This window comes from Cinclus cinclus, chromosome 7 (assembly GCF_963662255.1).
Source record: "Cinclus cinclus chromosome 7, bCinCin1.1, whole genome shotgun sequence".
NCBI classification, from domain to species: domain Eukaryota; kingdom Metazoa; phylum Chordata; class Aves; order Passeriformes; family Cinclidae; genus Cinclus; species Cinclus cinclus.
In genome coordinates this window covers 4,029,808-4,047,306 of record NC_085052.1, presented here as the reverse complement: position 1 = coordinate 4,047,306, position 17,499 = coordinate 4,029,808, and the positions used below count along the sequence as shown (strand labels likewise).

Sequence of the window (17,499 nt, the reverse complement as noted above, 5' to 3'; positions counted from 1 at the left end):
GTTAATGAAAATGTCATTTTAAAACGTCTTGACATTTGTCTATATTGATTTGTATATTTCCATCTCATTCTTTGGTTTTCCCTATTTGATTTTTTTCTTTTTCTTTTTTTTTTTTTGGGGGGGGGGGGGGGGGGAGGGGGTTGGTATATTTCTGGAGAGAGGGGAATGACCGCACCGTGGGGGGAGGAATCAAGTGCTGGAGCTCGCAGAGACCCCCGCCCCACCCCGCTCGGGCAGCCGGGGGTTAAAAACCCAGTGCCACGGCCCCTGCCAAGGCCAAGGATATTGCACCTGGACACGGATGCGACCAAACCCATCAGGATTTCCGAAATGCAGCCGCGCTCCCCACTCGCTCCCCTCCGCTGGAGCCTCCCCGGCCGTAGCGGGGGCTGCGGGCTCGGGGACAGCCCCATCCACGGACACGGGTGTCGGCAAGGGGCGAGGGGCCAGGCAGGGAGTTTATCCCTTTGGAGTCACGGCAGCGGGGAAATGGAGGTGGAGAGGGCGGCAGGGTCTGCCCGGGGGCAGGGGAAGCGTGGGGCTGAGGTCGTGGGGCAACTCGAGGACCAGTCTGGTGCTTTCCACACCGGCCCCGTTACAGGAGCTCCTTTCTGAGGATTCCCGGGGCGGGAAGCAGGTACCGGTCCCATGCCGGTGGGAGGGAGGCCCCAGCTCCCGCTCCCAGGCTGCCGTCGGGGCTCGATCTCCGCCTGGCACCTCGGGAAAAGAGGGCTCCAGGCCCCAAAACCGCGGGCCTCGGGAATCTCTCGGGCTCCCGGCTGCCGCTCCGTCTGCTCTAAGGAAGGTGATGGATCCTGGCGCGGTTCTTGCCCTCGGCCCCACGTTCCCTTTGGGACGGGTGGGACACAACAGCTGCCACCTGCAGGTTTCCCCTTCCGAGGGCAGGAGCGGCGCGGGAAGAGCTGCCATGGATGCGATTTATACCCACCCCCAAGGGGAAGAGCCCCTGACTCCTGACAAAGTTTATCTGGAAATGCAGCGGCACGTACCCTCCCACCTTGCTCCCCACGGCTTCCAGGCCCTGGGATGAAAACGCGGGATGCATTTCACGGGACATTTGTTACCGGCTGCAGCGCAGCGAAAATACTGGATTCTGGAAGGTTTCCCAGCGCTGCCGAGCAGGGAACACATAGTGACAGGTTTTTCCCCTCCTCTAATGAGGAGAAGGGTAAAGATCCCCGGATATGCACAAGGTGTTTTTCCCGACACCCCCGCCCCCGGCCGGCATAAGCCATTCAGCCCACGTCGTTGTCGCCCACTCGAGGTGGAGGGCAGGAGGGATGGCGGGCGGCCAGCAGCCCTCCTCCGGGGCCGCGGGGTCGACGTAGCCCCCGGGGACGGCGGCGAGGACCCGGCGGGGGTTCCCCCCTCCATCTCCGGCGTACCCCCGCTCACCCCTCCCCCCCTCCCCGCGCCTCCCCATTCCCGGACCCCGCGGGTTTCCAAACTTTCCGTGTCCGCCGCCGCCGTGATTGGCGCGGCGGAGGCCACCTCCATGCAAATGAAGCCCCGCCGCCCGCCGCCCGCAGATCAATAGGGACGCGGGGGAAGGAGCATGCATTCCGCCTGGGCCGGCGCGGGGAGAGCCGGCCGCCGCACGCCCCAAGCGCCCCCCGAAACACCCCCCACCGACGGCTCCCCGCAGGCTGCCGGGGCACCCCCTCCCGCGCACCCTCTAAAGCGAGAGCTTCCCTCCTCTGCTTTCTTATGAACCCAGGATGAGCAGCAAAGAAGACCCGAGCAAGTGCTGTCCGGCGGCTGCTCCCATCTCCAGTTTCACCATCCAGTCCATCCTGGGCAGCGGCAGCGCCGATCCCCCCCGGGAAGCCGGCGACAGGGCGCCCGCCTGGCCCGCCCGCGCCCGGACCCTCTCCCTGTCCTCGGAGGAAGAGGAGCCGGAGGAGAGCTGGAAGCACCGCGGCTGTTTCTGCCCCGAGGCTCAGGGCCCCGCCGAGGCGTGCCACAAGCACCAGCCCCTCAGCTTCACCTGTCTCGGTGAGTACCCGGAGGGATGGGACGGAGCGGACGGGCCCCGCCGGGAAGGGCCGCGGAGGGCTCGGCCCCGGTCCGGCCCCCGCCGGGAAGAGGGAGGCGGGGGCACGTCGCACCTTCTCCGCTTTCGGCACGCAGAGTATTCGCGCCGTCCGTGGGAGAAGCGGGTAGGAAGGAACTCCAGGAAAAATGGAGTGGCTTTTAAAAAATCTTTTTTCGCCCCATCCGGCGTTGATTTCCCCGAGGGATGCGGAGCGATGGATAACGCTCGTTTTCTTAGATTCTGATTACAGCGCTCGGGCAAGAGGAAGAATGATGTTTATTTTTTTTTAGCATTATTTCTGAATAAACGATCTGTGAAATGCGATGCTGTAAAGTAAAATTTGCTGGCTCGTGTCAGATAGAAAGCCTGGTACTCAGTTGCTTTCACTGTGGGGCGCACACCCACCCAGCCGTCCGTCCATCCATCCATCCATCCATCCATCCATCCATCCATCCATCCATCCAACAGAGGGACAGGGATACCCAGGAGGGGTTGGCTTCCCCCGGCGTCGGCTGTGTGCTCCCCTGGGAACACAGGCGGCTCGGGGTCTCGCCTCTGTGCTGATTCCCCTCCGGGGCGGGGGTCCCGGCTGTCGGGGGTCCCGGTGCCGGCCGCCGTGCGACCCCCGCGCTGTCGCTCTGTTGTAGGCAGTGCCAAGGGGAGCGGAGCGGCGGCGGCGAGCAACGGGGAACGGGGGCCTTTCCTCTCGCCCCCCCAGCAGGACTGTAAGGACGAGAAGGAGAAACCGCTGGGACCTTCCTCGCCTTCCTGCGGGGACCGGCAGCGCGACGGCGGGGACCGGCAGGCCGGCGCCGCCAAGAAGAAGACGCGCACGGTGTTCAGCCGCAGCCAGGTCTATCAGCTGGAGTCCACCTTCGACATGAAGCGCTACCTGAGCAGCTCGGAGCGGGCCTGCCTGGCCTCCAGCCTGCAGCTCACCGAGACCCAGGTGAAAACCTGGTTCCAGAACCGAAGGAACAAGTGGAAACGGCAGCTCTCGGCCGAGCTGGAGGCGGCCAACATGGCCCACGCCTCGGCGCAGACTCTGGTGGGGATGCCGCTGGTGTTCAGAGACAATTCCCTCCTCCGAGTGCCGGTGCCCCGGTCCATCGCCTTCCCCGCCCCTCTCTACTACCCCGGCAGCAACCTCTCGGCCTTACCGCTCTACAACCTCTACAACAAGATCGACTACTGAGCCCCGAGCCCCCCGCCCCGCGCCCGCCCCGTCGGGACCCGCACCGGGACCGGGGCCGGGGCCGCCGCGGGGGCTCCGTGCGGGGTCTCAGGCCGCCCCCACGGAGGGGACACAGCACCGAAACTGATGGGAGGGGACGGGCAAACGGAGAGCCCGGGCCGCCGGGGGCACCCCCGCTCTCCCCTCCTGCTATCTTGCCACTTGAAAAGAAAAAATAATAATTAAAAAAAAAGCGTTATTTCAGATCTGTAAATATTTTTAAAGAAAGTAAGAAAGAAAAAAAAATTAAAGCGTTTTAAGCCTCGTTTGTAAATTTGCCACATCGGTCGCGTGTCCCCGAGGGGGACCCCGGCACCGGGGGTGCCCCTCAGCCGGGCCGGGAAGGGCCCGCGGGGCCCGGGATCGATGCACGGGAGAGCCAAACCGACTTGTAACGCAGAGGGTTTATTTTTCCGGATTTTTTTTTTTTTTTTTTTTTGCTCATTAACTCGTTTCCTGCAGGGAATCCCAGCCGGGCCTGCCCGTTCGCCCGTTCCGGGGCTGGCGGGGGCTCTCTGCCCTTCTCTCGGCTGCGAGATGAAGGGTATTTCCCGAAAAGTTTGGTAAACGGGCGCCTTTTTTCTGTTTTTCGGAGAGTTTTGGTGGAAGCCGCAGTGATGGGCTCGGCGCTACCGGGTTCGCACTGGGCATCCTCGACGGCTCCCACGGGACACGACCTCGATCGCTCACTCAAAATCAGTAAATCCCGCGGCAAGTGGCGATCAAACTGCGGCCACCGGCTCCGAGGTACGGCCGTACCGAGCGCCGGGGGTGTAACAGCAATGGCAACGAGGACAGCGACAAACAAACCCCCAGAAACAGAGAAATAAAATATCCGAAGGGATAAATCCGGCGTTTTTCAGCGCGGGGAAGGAGAACGCTCTCCCCGCGCTCCACAGCCGGTGTTTGAATCACAGACCCCTTGCTCCGGGGTAGCGGCAGCCGGGGTGGGGAACACAGCTTCGCTCCGTCGCTCCGCATTTCGGACTCGTTTTTTTAGGGGTAATAACTGGTATTTCGGGTTTTATCCGTTAACACTGCTAAACCCCAGCAGCAGCCTCTCTTTCCCCGCGGCACCAGCCCGTGCGGTTCCCTCGGGAACATCTCCCGGTCCCTTCCGTTATCAGCCGAGGTGGGACGGGGAGAAGGGACCGACCCCCCAGCGCCGCCACTGCCCCGGGAACAGCGAACTACAACTCCCGGCAGGCCCCGCGGCGGCGGGCTCGCGGGGCACGTCGGGGACGCAGCGCCACGCGCGTTCGAAGCGGCCAATCGCGGGGGCAGGGCGACAGTGCGCGCGCGCGGCCGGAGGCAGAGGCTGAGGCTGAGGTTGAGGTGAGGTGAGGTGAGGTGAGGCCGGCACCGGGACCGGCACCGGGACGCAGATCCAGGTGCAGGGTTGGGGATTCGGGGATCAGGGCCCTGGGCTCGGCCTAACCCTCCCGTCCCGGCCGCGCGTTCGTTCCCCGCTGCGGCCTCCTCCCTCCCTGCTTCCCGGGCCTTTCCCTCACTCTTTTCCCTTCCCGCAGCGTCTTCTTCGTCCCGGCGCTCTTCACGGGGACCGAGGCCTCGGGGCTGCCGTAACTCCGAAAGCTTTTCCTTGGTGGCCCGTGGAGCAGCGGGAGGAGCTCGTTCAGCATGAAAACGGTACTTTGTGTTTCGTGGTTTGTGAAGAAAAGCGCGGGCGGGGAGTCCCGAGGCTCTGACCCGAGCGTTCTGCTTTATTCCAGCAACTCCGTCCGGCTGAGTGACACCTGTGCCACGAGGAGCTATAAAAACACTGATTTCTTGCTTGTTGACTAAATGTTTTTTCTTTTTTTCCCAAAACTGAGCCCCCTAGTTAAGTCAGATTCGCCATTTCAGCAGCATGTGCTTTCTCTTTAATAGTAAGTTTTTTTTTCTTGTGGTGCCACAACATTTAACCAAAACTTAGTTGTTTGAGGTAGGCACAGCACTGTGGTTTGGCAGTCCTGGTTATGGAGCAGCTGTTTTGTGAAAATGTGGAGCTCTGGGTCTCTGTTTTTTTTTTTTTTAACCATGTGTAAGAGGCAGGATATACTTAAACTCTGGTGTTATGAATACTGCTCTGGATTAAAAATATCTTTGGGATATCCTTCCAGGTTTCTTGTGTGAGTAGCTTTGCCTCCTGAAGTTGTTTTTGGGATGGTTAATAATTTGTACCAGGCCTCAAATAATACAGTAACTTACCTCAAACCTCATGTTTGAGTTTTTTGGCATAAGGTACTACTACAAGCAATAAGCTTGTCCAATTTAATTTTCTCGGTTGTTCTGAATTCCTTTAGATTTTGTATCTCTGGACCTGCATCTGAAGCATCCTCAGCAGGTTCTGCTGAATTCCAAGTAGCATTCCCATGGAAAGATGTGTGGCAAAACCTCGAGCCTGTCATTTCCCAAGTGTTCCCAAAGCAGGGCTAAAAGGGGGGCTCAGAAAGAAACTTTTCTATTATTAGAAGGTTTTTTTCCCCATCACTTCATGCTTAAATAGCAGATGTTGACACGGTGGGTTTTTTTGTGTTTTTTGAAGGATGTCTTAGAGAGCAAAGCTCCCACTCAGGAAATTTCTCCAGTGTAGGACTGTGTGTTCCTCACTTTATGCACAACTTGACAATTGTTCAGTTGCTCACAAGCACTGAGCTGGAACCATTGTGCCCTAAATTTGCACCTTGCCCTTGGTTCATCTGCTCCTTGTCTCCTGATTTATTCTCAGAGGTGTAATCTTACCTTTGCAGTTGAAGATATGAATTCTGTAACAGTGTTACAGAAAATCTGAGCTGATTCACTGCCCTGCCCCTTTAGCAGAAGTTAAATGTGCTGTGAAGGCCCTGAGAAGACTTGAGAAGAGGCTGTGGTTGTTTTGTTGGTGGGTGTGTAACCAGCAGTTTCTTCTTTTAGAGTGTTTGTAAGGTCTCAGCTGTTTTCCAGCTGAAATTTGCAGTTCATAGCTTCTGGTGTCCTCGGAATTTTTCAACAAACTAGTCCTGGAATGGGAGTGCTGCATTTGCCTTTGGAGTCGCTGCTCTTGGGTTGAATTGTTGATATTTTTTCCTGGTCACATCCCAGTTCTATGGTCACTCCACATTTCAGCCCTTCACAAACATAACTTTCCTTTGTTTACCTGCCCTTTGGATTCTAAGAGAGGGGGACAAACAGTGTTAAAGCTTTTTGTTGCACCTATTTCACAGCACTTATGGAAGCCTCAAGGTCTGAGAGTTGCACAGTTGCACAAAACAATATAAAAGATGATCCAGTTGCAGTTCTTGTAAGTGGGTGACAGTCACACGAATCCAGGAGCAAATCAACACTTTTTTGAGTTTTCAAATCCAATTCCTTGCAGCTAGTATGTGTTTTTTAAAGTAACTTCTTGATGTTCACAATAACTTATAAATATTTACTTCAGGAAACACAGCCACAGCACTCAGCAGAGTGAGGGAAATACCTTTGTAAGTAACAATAGCTAAGATTACAGATTATAATAATGATCATAATATTTTTGTGTTGTTTATTCATGTTGCATTTGATATTTAAAAGCTCTTTGTAGAGAAAGGCATTTATTGAGGTTTTGGACAGGGATTGGCATCTTGAATTTTAGAGTTTGTGAGAAGTTTGGGTGTTCTGAACCTGTTCTGTGTAAAAGCCAGTGAAGTTTTCAGATCTGCTTTGGGCTGACTTTCAGAGGGCTCAGTCTCGTTCACTTGCTAGGCCTGTGTTCTTGTCATTAATTGCATCTGTGCCTCATTGTCTGCAGATGACGGGATCAAACGAGTTCAAACTCAACCAAACTCCAGATGATGGCATTTCATCAGTAAAGTTTAGTCCAAACACATCTCAGTTTCTGCTCGTTTCGTCCTGGGACACAACTGTTCGGCTCTATGATGTTCCTGCCAACACCATGAGACTCAAATATCAGCATTCAGGAGCTGTCCTGGACTGTGCTTTTTATGTAAGTGTGGGAGGGTTTTTTAAATTATTATTTTACAGCTGTAGAGTGCCCAAAGTATGAGAAATTGTCAGTCCCTGAAATTAAAGAGGGGGCCTACCTGTGCTTTTTTTCATTTAATGTTTTATCATGTGGTTGATACTGTACACTGGATCAACACTCATGTTCTGAAATGGTATCTCCCTTCTAAATCAGTTTTAGGATTGCACTGCACCTAGATGGAACTTAGGTTGTCAGTCATTTAAAATATAAAGAAATTCTTTGGTGTAGTTTCTATCTTGCCTTTTTAAAATTAATTTTACTTTTAAACTAAAGGAATTCATATCGCTCAAAGCACTTAAACATTTTGTAAAGCTTCTGTCTGTTTAAATTTGGGTCAGACCTTAACATTTTTTTGAATTCCCATCTTCCCAAAACTCTTGAAAGCAAGTCCTTTGTTATGAATTTAGGATGCTGAATGCAGAGCAGCCATGGAAACTTAATAAGGTGGATTTTATGCTTTATAGGATCCTACCCATGCCTGGAGTGGAGGGCTGGATCAGCAACTGAAAATGCATGACTTGAACACGGACCAAGGTGAGCAGATTGAATTCCAAATGCTGTCAGCAACTGGCTTGAGCTTCAGATTTATGTACTTACATGCACAGAGTATTCTTCAGGTTCTTTAGCTGGGGGATGTTTAAGTATTTGGCAGAATAACCAGTGACCCTGATAAGGACCACCTAAAAACCTGGAAAAATTTGGCATTGCCAGGAAGTTTGATAGCTGCTTGCAGGATGCCTTGAATTGATTTTTTTATGATAATCCTGCTCTGCCATAGGCTACGGTGGCTTAGCTAGGGGGAAGTAGTCAAGCTGAAATAAAACTGAACATGTTGTTTTTCAGAGGTTTGTGGTTTAGATAGATATATTTAGAATGATATTTCATGGCAGAGGATATATAAAACTTCTGCTTTTGTCAAGCATAGCCCTGTACTGTAGCTTTTTTCCTAAGAAAACATTGCTTGAAAGCAACAGTTCCAGTGCCTTGTTGGTGCAAAATATGAAACTGGTTTGGTTCACTTTGTTGTGTGCTTTTAGTGTTATAAGAGAAAAGCAAAATTCAGCCAGTCACCAGCACCTGCCAACAGCCAGGGCTTGACAAATGAGGGTGTGCAGTAATGGTACCAGAAAGCTCAAATAATTCTGCCATAGCTGACTTCCTACAAGTGTTTTAATATTTTTATTAAGATGTAATGCTAATTACTTTCTCTTGTCATATTATTGAGCTTAAGTTGCTTTGTGCATTAGTGTCTTTTGTCAGTGTGGTACCAGTTGATACTTTGTACCTGTAAAGATCTCTCAGTGACTGCCTAAAATTCTTAAATCCTAAACCCAAGAGACATAAGTTTAAATGTAACAGTCATGATCTTGGCAAAAGTTATGCCTCTGAAGGCTGAACTATCCTTATGGGGACTTCTGGCATAGAAATGCACCTTTAGAATGTCAGAAAATGCTTGTGCTGCAGTTCTGTCTTCTTTTTTATTCTTTATTTCACACATTCTGTTTGTAGTGCCAGTTAAGTTGCAGTATATTGTGTTTTCTTACAGAAAACCTTGTTGGTGCCCACGATGCTCCTATCAGGTGTGTGGAGTATTGCCCAGAAGTGAATGTCATGGTGACTGGCAGCTGGGATCAAACAGTCAAACTCTGGGATCCCAGAACTCCCTGTAATGCAGGAACCTTCTCCCAGCCTGAAAAGGTATGTGCTGCATTCCAGGTGTTAAATAATGCATCCTGGCACTGAAACATCACACAGGACACTGATTGGGCTGAATCTGTGAAGCTGTGAGCTGAATTTTTGAAGTTATATTTAATGTGTTTTTTTTTTTTTTTTAACAGGGTGAAAGTGTAGCATTTTAAAAGATTGGTATTCAGAATTGCGTTGCCATTTTTGGTGAGGGCTTTGAGCTTTCCTCAATGTTCCTTAATTCTTGCTGCTTGTGCTGGGCCACATTCTTAAAATTCAAAATAAATTTGAAGGAAAACCAAGCATCTTGGCTTAATTGATTTCATTAAATGTTAAGATTTTAGGTATATCAGACCCTGGCAGTCCTAAAATCTGATTATTTTGGAATGTGCACAAAAAATATCTGTATAGGAGGCCATTTATGTTGCCTGAAATAATACTTTGGTTTTTTGCTTGTGTTCAAAAAATTGAACAGAATTGCTTGTATTGTGATTTATCTGTTTTGTATTAATGCCTAGGAAGTTTGAATATTCTCCTAAAGCTGAAATCCTCTGTGCTAATGGGAGGCTCAGAGAAATAAGATAAAATGGGATGATGTCTTCAGCTTTTTCTAATGGCCACATGATGTTAACTTCTCATGCTGCTTACAGCACTGTCATTGAAAGAATTAACAGGAATTCCTGGGATTGTTTTTCAGAGACTCCTAAACACAGGCTGGCTTGCTGGATAATTTTACATATGAATATTATTTTTTTTTGCCTGTACCCTTTAAAATTTTCATTTGGCACTGTGACATCCTATTGTCAAGTCCTAATTATGAGCCATCATTAACTCCCCTTTGCCCCTAAATAGCTCTTACTTTTGTTCCAGCAGAGCTGGATCTACTTCTGGAGAGACCTTTGTGCAGAATAAAGTAATTGCATTATTTCTAGTTTTGATTTATAGATGTATGTAGCATGTAAAGAACTGTGATAAATTGCTGACAGAATATCATATAATGGACAGCCACAGTGAATCAAGCTGCTTATTGGTTCAGCAAGGTTCATTATGTCATTTTTTTAATGCTGCCTTTGATGAATGTGTACACCTACTCCACTGCATGACAACGGTTTCATTTGATTTATGGCTGTGTGGTGGAGAAAGAACACTCACTGTACAGGTGTGACATCAGTTTGTGAATAAGATTTAAGATATTTAATGTTCTTTATGCCTTTGTTTCCCTATATGTACACAAACACATTTTATATAGTGTTTATGAATATTTCGGAACAAATTTTTATATCAGTAACAAAAAACTGTCTTGTTAAAAGGTCTAACTACTATTGGCTCAAAGTTTTCTTACCCTTTTTAGGGTATAATTGGGATCATCTGAAATTTTGGGCAGCTTCTGTGTGAATATTCAAGACTTTTCCCATCTTAAAATCTCAGTCTTAGGAGTTCAGTAATCACATTTCAGAGAACAAAGTATGCTGGCTGGGTGAGGATTGGTTAAAGGAAGCTTTTTTATCTGTATGTATACATACACACCTGTATGCTTAGCTTTTTATCAGAAATTAACTTTTTGAAAATGTATTTGTAGCAAATGAAAAGTTGTTGTGTCTGATATTTCAGTGCATTCTCACCAGAACCAAGCAGCTTTGTGGGGCTTCATCAGAGAACCAGAAAGTGAAACCAAATGAAATTGTCCAAGCACATGCCAAAAGTAAACTGATTCCCTCTGGCAGGATACCAGATCTCTTACACTTTTCATTCCTCATCTGAGGAATACCCAAGATGTGTTTTTTGTGTGTTTGACTGCATTTGATCACTGGAAAAAGCTCATTCTCATTGTTTGCTCTTGTTAGCAGCTCAGTGACAGCTGTAGGTAGCTGGATTCCCTCTGCTTATGTATCAACAACTTGGAATTCATTCCATAGCACAGGTTTTTTTCTTTTTTGACTAAACGTCTTTACTTTTTCTTGTTTGTTTTTTTTTTTTTTCCTTTTTAACATATTACCAGATGAACTGCATCCCAAGCAATAGTTGAAAACAATTCATGCACTAAATATTTGAATGTGAAATTTGATAAGCCAAAATTTCCCACTGAGCCAAGTCTTGGGGTAGAATTAAAATTCCAAGCCGTTATCTTTTTTTTTTTTTTTATGTCAAGCATATTGCTTTCTTCAAATTCACTTAGTTTTATTAAAGTATACAAAGTAATATGTTTTTTTTTTTAATGATCTCTTGGCAGTTTATTTTGTTTTATTAGCATGAAGCTCAACTCAAAATATTCAGTTTATAAAGAAAAATACTTGGTTACCAGGTGGAGGAAAACAGAGAAAAAAAAAAGTGTGATGTGTTTTTTGTAGGACTGAACTGCAGGATCATGAACTGAGAGTGGGAATGAAAAACCAAGCAGAGATTAATTCCAGTATCCATCACTTCTCCTCCTGTTTCTTTGTATGGGTTTTTCTTTTGCCATTTATTTCAGTAAATTTAATATTTGGAATAGTTTTTGAGCTTTTGAATGCTAAATCAGGGTGTTCTTACTAACCAGCTGCACATTCCTGCTGCTTATCCCAAATTTGGGTTCTAAATTAAAGCTGAAGGAAATTCTTGTTGCTGTGCATTCCATGGGAGATGTCACCAGTTGTGTTAGTGCTCACTGCTGACAGCTTATTCTGTACAAAGTGCAGGGGGTTTTTCAGGCTAATACCAGTGTTAAATACTGCAAATATTTTTTTTGGAAGGTCTACACCCTCTCTGTGTCTGGGGACAGACTGATTGTGGGGACAGCAGGTCGGAGGGTGCTGGTGTGGGATTTGAGGAACATGGGATACGTTCAGCAGCGAAGGGAATCGAGCCTCAAGTACCAGACCCGCTGCATCAGAGCATTCCCCAACAAACAGGTATGGGAGCAATGGCAGCAATCACATCTCTGCTGAATTTTCTTCTGGAAAATGGGGCTTTATTTTCAAGTTTATTTTTCAGTGGGAGTGTGTTTTGTAATCAAACTTTGGGAGGGGGCAGGCTTCCTGTGGTACATTAATTCTTTGTAGTGCAGCTTAGCAATGTCTGCCACTGAATTGCCAGCATATTATGTTATTGTTTTGTTCCTCAAGATTTGTCTCCTTTTTAGAAATAACCTATTTAATGATCACAATGCTGACATATAATTAAAAAACATCCTTCCCCTCCCCAGTTGCAATAGAGGAGAGAAAGCCAGAACTGGTGGTTCTTAAGCAGCTTTTATGCATTTTAACCCAGGGTTCTTGAAGAGTCTGTGAACAGGGGCAGGATTAAAACTGCATGAATGTAGTTTATATATTTTTTTCTGAGTCTGTGGCATGCACTGCAGAACCCTGGAGCCATTATCCAGGGGGAATTGTACAGTTCAGGTGTTCTGCAGCTGTTCTGTGCAAGTTAATGTGGTGTGTCTGTGGTGTTTCTTTTTCAAGGAAAGCAAGAAGATTGGCTTTCTTTGCCAAACTAATTTGTAAGGGAATTTTCCCCTGTACAGAGTGATAGTACAGGAATTGCAAGACCTAGTTACTTGTTCTTGAACTGGCATCAATGCTTTGTCCATTTTCAGTTCTAGTTATAGTAAAACAAGCTGATCTTCCAGATTGTATTGTATGATGGATTTTAAAGAGCCGTGTTATAGCTAGATATCATTGCAATCCGATTGCTGAAGAGATCTATTATGGACTTAACTCAAAAGTGATAATAAAAGCATCTCAGGTTGCTCCAAGTCAGGACTGTAATTAACTGGATAAGTGAACACAACTTGTAATCAAGTTTCAGTGAAAAGACCATTTCAGCTTGAGTGTTTAGTGGTTAGTATAAAGCTCTGAACTAATTTTAATGTAATGTAATTCTGAAACTAAATAGTCCTGTGAGTATCTCTCATATTTCAGATATCTAGGCCTTTAGGGGTAGGTAAGCTAATGCAAGGGGTTCTTACCTCTTGAAATTTTTTTTCCCCAAAGACAAGCTTGTGTTTGGACCTGCAGAAGTAATCACGAGTCTCACTGTCAGCTTAAAACTATGATGAAATGAGAATCTCTCCTAGAAAGCTTTTCCCTGCCTTACCACTTCCTTAGAATTTAGAAGGCTATGAAATAAAATTGTATTGCAGTCTTTTCTCTAGTTGTAAACTTCTAAAACATGTAGCTCCTTTTTTTTTTTTTTCTTCTTAGGGTTATGTTTTAAGCTCCATTGAAGGTCGTGTAGCTGTGGAATATTTGGATCCAAGCCCAGAAATCCAGAAGAAGAAATACGCGTTCAAATGTCACCGTTTGAAGGAGAATAACATAGAGCAGATTTATCCAGTTAATGCCATTTCTTTCCATAATGTCCACAACACGTTTGCTACAGGTAAGTACTCAATTCTTGCATCAGTTCCTTTAGTTTTGATGTAAACAGGTCAGCCTTTACTTCATATGCCCTGACTTTTTAAGCATTTAAACTGAATTTGTGCCATAAGCAGGGTTTTAAAATTATTTGATGTAGTGAGAGTTCTTCTCTGCTTGTGTTTGGACCTGCAGATGTAATCACAAGTCTCACTGTCAGCTTAAAACTATGATGCAATGAGAATCTCTCTTAGAAAGTTTTTCTCTGTCTTATCCCTTTCTTAGAATTTAGAGGGCTATGAGATAAAATTGTATTGCAGTCTTCTCTGCAGTTAATTGCTTTAACGGGGAGTTTGGGAAATGCTCATTTTGCTCTTTGCTGAATGAATCAACTCTGTGTTTTTCCTGACAAAGTAATTACGAGTAGTTTTTCCTGTGCTGCATCTCTTCAGTTTGATTTTTTTTTTTCCTCAGTTATAACTTACAAACGTTTTTTTGTTTGTTTGTTTTGGTTTTTTTGTTTGTTTGTTTGCTTTTTTTTTTTTTTTTTTAAACCCTGACTTGCAGGCGGCTCCGATGGCTTTGTGAATATCTGGGATCCCTTTAACAAGAAGAGGCTGTGCCAGTTCCATCGTTATCCCACCAGCATTGCCTCCCTGGCCTTCAGCAACGACGGCACCACTCTGGCCATTGCTTCCTCCTACATGTACGAGATGGACGACATCGAGCACCCCGAGGACGGCATCTACATCCGCCAAGTGACAGATGCAGAAACAAAGCCCAAGTGAGTGCCTGCTTCACCTGCAGTTGAGGTTCTCTGAGCCTTCACCCCAAGATTTATTAATTTTCCTAAATTCATGAATAGCATTATTGATGGCAGGAGATAGTGCAGCTTGACAGTAGGGCTGAGTTTGATGGTATCTCCTTCGCCCAAGCTTTCAATATCCGTAGGTTGATAGACGGCTGATGGATAAAATTGTGCCTGGTTGTTTAGTGGGAGAAGAATGTCAAACTCTTATCCTCTTTCAATAGGTGCTATTATATGAAGCTGTAGAGTTATTGCAAGCTCATTGCTTCAGGATTTGAGTGAAGAATTCAAGGATAATTCGTTGGCGTAAATGTTACTGTGTTTGGATATTTAAAACTTGGAATGAATGCAGTCTGTCACACCGAGTATGCACCCAGCTGTCAGAGTGAGCAGTGAATTTAGATTCTGTTTTAGGAAGGTTGTGTAAAATCAAGGAAAAGCTCTCTCAGTTCCTGGGTGTTGGAGTTTGCTGCAGCCCTTTGAGAACACGCTTTTCTGTTGTTGTTGCTGTTGAAACGAGGCAAACTGATTGATGGAGGTAAAAATTCCTCTTCAGCTCACTTTGGCATGAATGTTACATAGAAAAATTGCCATCCCAGTGCAGAATTGTGCTGCCTTTAATGATGGAGGCACAGGAGCAGTTGGCTTTATTTTCAAATTCCTGTGCTTTATCACTGCTAGGTTTTTTTCTCTTCTGGTACTCAATCTGTCTTACACCTTATCAGGTTGTCTCCATTATTAAAAGTGGCTGTGGAAGCAGATACATAAATGATCAAATTCTCGAGTTTAAAACCTCAAGACCTTTCCCTCCACTCCCTTAAGTGACTTGTCTGTTGCTTTGGAGCAGCTGTTTTAAACCTACAAAGATGAGATATTTATTATTGTATAACTTCCACATCTCTCACTTGGAGATACTTGTTTTAAAGTAATTTTGGTATTTCTAGAAAAATAAAGCCAGAGCTGTTTTAGTATTTATTTCTGGGAGTTCCTCAAGTGGAAAAATCCAAATATGATAATTAACTTTTTAAAAAATCAGGTTGTGCTTGTTGCATACATTTATGAGTTGTTTTGTTTTGTTGTGTTTTTCAAAGTTGATAAAAGAATACTTGCTGCTGTTGGCTTTCTAATAGTAAGAGCTGCTTCCAGGGTTTTTTTTATTCATTGCTAGTTAGAGTTGCTAATTCTGTAGATGCTTCATTCTGCTGTACAAGGAGGTTAATCTACAATTAAACAATATTTCCTCTTGGCCCTCCATTATTTTCTGAAACAGATGGTTCATCATTTCCTGGGCTGTTAAACACAGCAAGGTTAAGGTTAGACTCTTGGGAATCAGCTAGTTTGGAATCTTATTAGGCTGTAGAAGGAAAACTAATAAGAATACTCCTTAATATCATTTTGTGACTGTAAACAATTATTTATTAGCAAACAATTGATCCCAGAAGGGCAAATTGTTTGAGTCAGTAATGAGCTGAGAAAAGACAGAGCATCTCTGTGTATTTGGAAAATAATTGTAACGTAATTGCAATGCATTTAGACAGGCATCTTTTTGGACCTGTTTCTATCTTTAAATGAATTTCTGAAAACATTAACGAGGTTTATATGCTTTTCTGACATTTATAAGTTGCTTGTGCCAACCTTAGGGCACTAAGAATAATGGGTATATTTTACTGGTTCAGTAGTGTGAGTCATCTCTGGTTTATTCTAAAAATAAGTTACTTAGGACAGAAGACTAATGGCAGTTTTATAGTGATCTTTTTGCATGTTAATTTGAGTCACAGTGTTTCTGCACAATGCATTCTTAGTGCATCAAGATGGTGCCACATTTTATATAAAGATCACTTTTTTCATCATTAAACTCTTATATTCTGCATCTTGGTACAACTGAAGGCTGGCTTTCTGCTCTCCTAGGATGTTGAATATTCCACCTGCTTATGATTGCTCTAGATATTCTTCCTAAAATAAAGTTTATTTATTGCAGGTCTACTTAGACTACTGGTGCTTCTCCTCTACAAGAGATGCTCACCTGCTAACAAGGCTCCACTTAAAACAAGCAAAGTGAGAAGAACAATTTGTACTTCTGTTGTTTTTAATTAAGAAATGTTTGTTTATTGTAGTTTGTCTAAATCTGTCATTCTTTGCCTGCTTATAATGTTAGTGTAACTATTTTCTTTATCTACTCTCTGGAGCCAAATTACTTCAGTCCTGTAGGTAACCTTTTAAAAATTGAGACATTTTGTAGTATCTGATTATGAAAACTTTCACTCCTTTCTTATTTGTCCAATAAACGTCTACAGATTTTTTGAAAACAAAAACTTTGTGTAGCAGCTTTTACTGATTGTGAAAAAAATGTTGAAACCAAACCCTTAAATTGCAGGAGTTCTTGAGTTCCAGATCTTCCTGATGGAAAAATTTCTGAATCTTTATTCTTTTTCCAATGAGATGAACCGGGAAATAAAAAGAAGTGTTTTCTGTTGAGTATTAGCACTAAAAGCTGTCTCACTCAACTGTGTTTGCAGAGCAGACTCAGACTGCTCTCCTGGTCACTTGTGTCAGGTGTTGCTACTTAAATATTTATTTTACAGTGAACAGTAAGGACAGACAGAAAAGCTGAGGCTTGAGGAAGGTGACTGAGCTGTGGGTATTTGGGATTGGAGATTGGATTCATTCTTTGCTTCCAACTTCTCTTCTGTCAGTGCCTGTGTAGCCAGTGGTAGCACTTTGTTACCTGTAGGAAAACAAAATTGCTGACAACAGGAATGGTACCAGATCGTTGCAGAGAAGGTGGTGATGGAGAGGAAGCAGCTCTGTGTGTGCAGAAATCTGACAAACTTGAGCTGTTACCAGGTAGACATGGTAAATGTGTTGTATATGGAATATTTTGTAGTTTGTCATGAGCTGGATGTGGATTCTTTGGTAATTGAAAATGATGTTGATGGGTTTGGAAATAATGAAGATATTCCTGAGTTAAATATGAAATAATGTCCCCACCACAGTGTCAGCCAGCCTCTGTTCTGGTAGCTGTGCACCACCCCTGTTCCTTGCTGTTCTAATTGGCTTTTTTTTGCAGTGAGGGTTACATGGCTGATGTTGGGCAGAGGTTGAATTTTTGATGTCAGCTTAGGAAGTCATAACTCCTTGGTATTCAGGTGTTTTTTTTATTTTTAGGATTTTAGCTTTGCTAAAGAGAGCCAACTGGATCCCAGTCATGGAAGCTAAAGGTTTCTGTTAGAGTGACTAGCAAGCAAAAATTTTTTGTGGAAAAAAGAGGTGAGGATGTGTCCAAACCAAAAAAATGTGTGAAGGCAGTATTAGACTGGGACTAAGGAAAAGGTGGTTTAGTGATGTAGAGGAAGGAATATGTGAAATGGGGAGAGGATAGAGTTG

General features: G+C 45.4%; 2 protein-coding genes across 2 annotated transcripts; both read left to right on the top strand.

Moving 5' to 3' along the window:
- The first annotated feature begins 1,739 nt into the window (after positions 1-1,739).
- On the top strand, positions 1,740-3,251 carry HMX2 (H6 family homeobox 2). Its single transcript, XM_062496710.1, has 2 exons — positions 1,740-2,016; positions 2,704-3,251. The coding sequence occupies exons 1-2, from the start codon at positions 1,740-1,742 to the stop codon at positions 3,249-3,251; spliced, it is 825 nt and encodes a 274-aa protein (XP_062352694.1).
- Positions 3,252-4,579: 1,328 nt separating this feature from the next.
- On the top strand, positions 4,580-16,396 carry BUB3 (BUB3 mitotic checkpoint protein). Its single transcript, XM_062496285.1, has 9 exons — positions 4,580-4,625; positions 4,820-4,937; positions 7,057-7,251; positions 7,755-7,824; positions 8,837-8,988; positions 11,706-11,864; positions 13,155-13,332; positions 13,875-14,091; positions 16,094-16,396. Exons 2-9 carry the CDS (start codon positions 4,929-4,931, stop codon positions 16,101-16,103), a joined length of 990 nt encoding a protein of 329 aa, XP_062352269.1. The 5' UTR covers positions 4,580-4,625; positions 4,820-4,928; the 3' UTR covers positions 16,104-16,396.
- The last annotated feature ends 1,103 nt before the right edge of the window (positions 16,397-17,499 follow it).

Excerpts from the sequence above, each read along its gene's own strand:
- HMX2 (XM_062496710.1), top strand. The coding sequence starts at position 1,740 with ATGAGCAGCAAAGAAGACCCGAGCAAGTGCTGTCCGGCGGCTGCTCCC. Across the intron at positions 2,017-2,703 it reads CCTCAGCTTCACCTGTCTCG|GCAGTGCCAAGGGGAGCGGA; the intron begins GTGAGTACCCGG and ends GCTCTGTTGTAG.
- BUB3 (XM_062496285.1), top strand. Across the intron at positions 7,825-8,836 it reads TGACTTGAACACGGACCAAG|AAAACCTTGTTGGTGCCCAC; the intron begins GTGAGCAGATTG and ends GTTTTCTTACAG. Across the intron at positions 13,333-13,874 it reads CCACAACACGTTTGCTACAG|GCGGCTCCGATGGCTTTGTG; the intron begins GTAAGTACTCAA and ends CCTGACTTGCAG.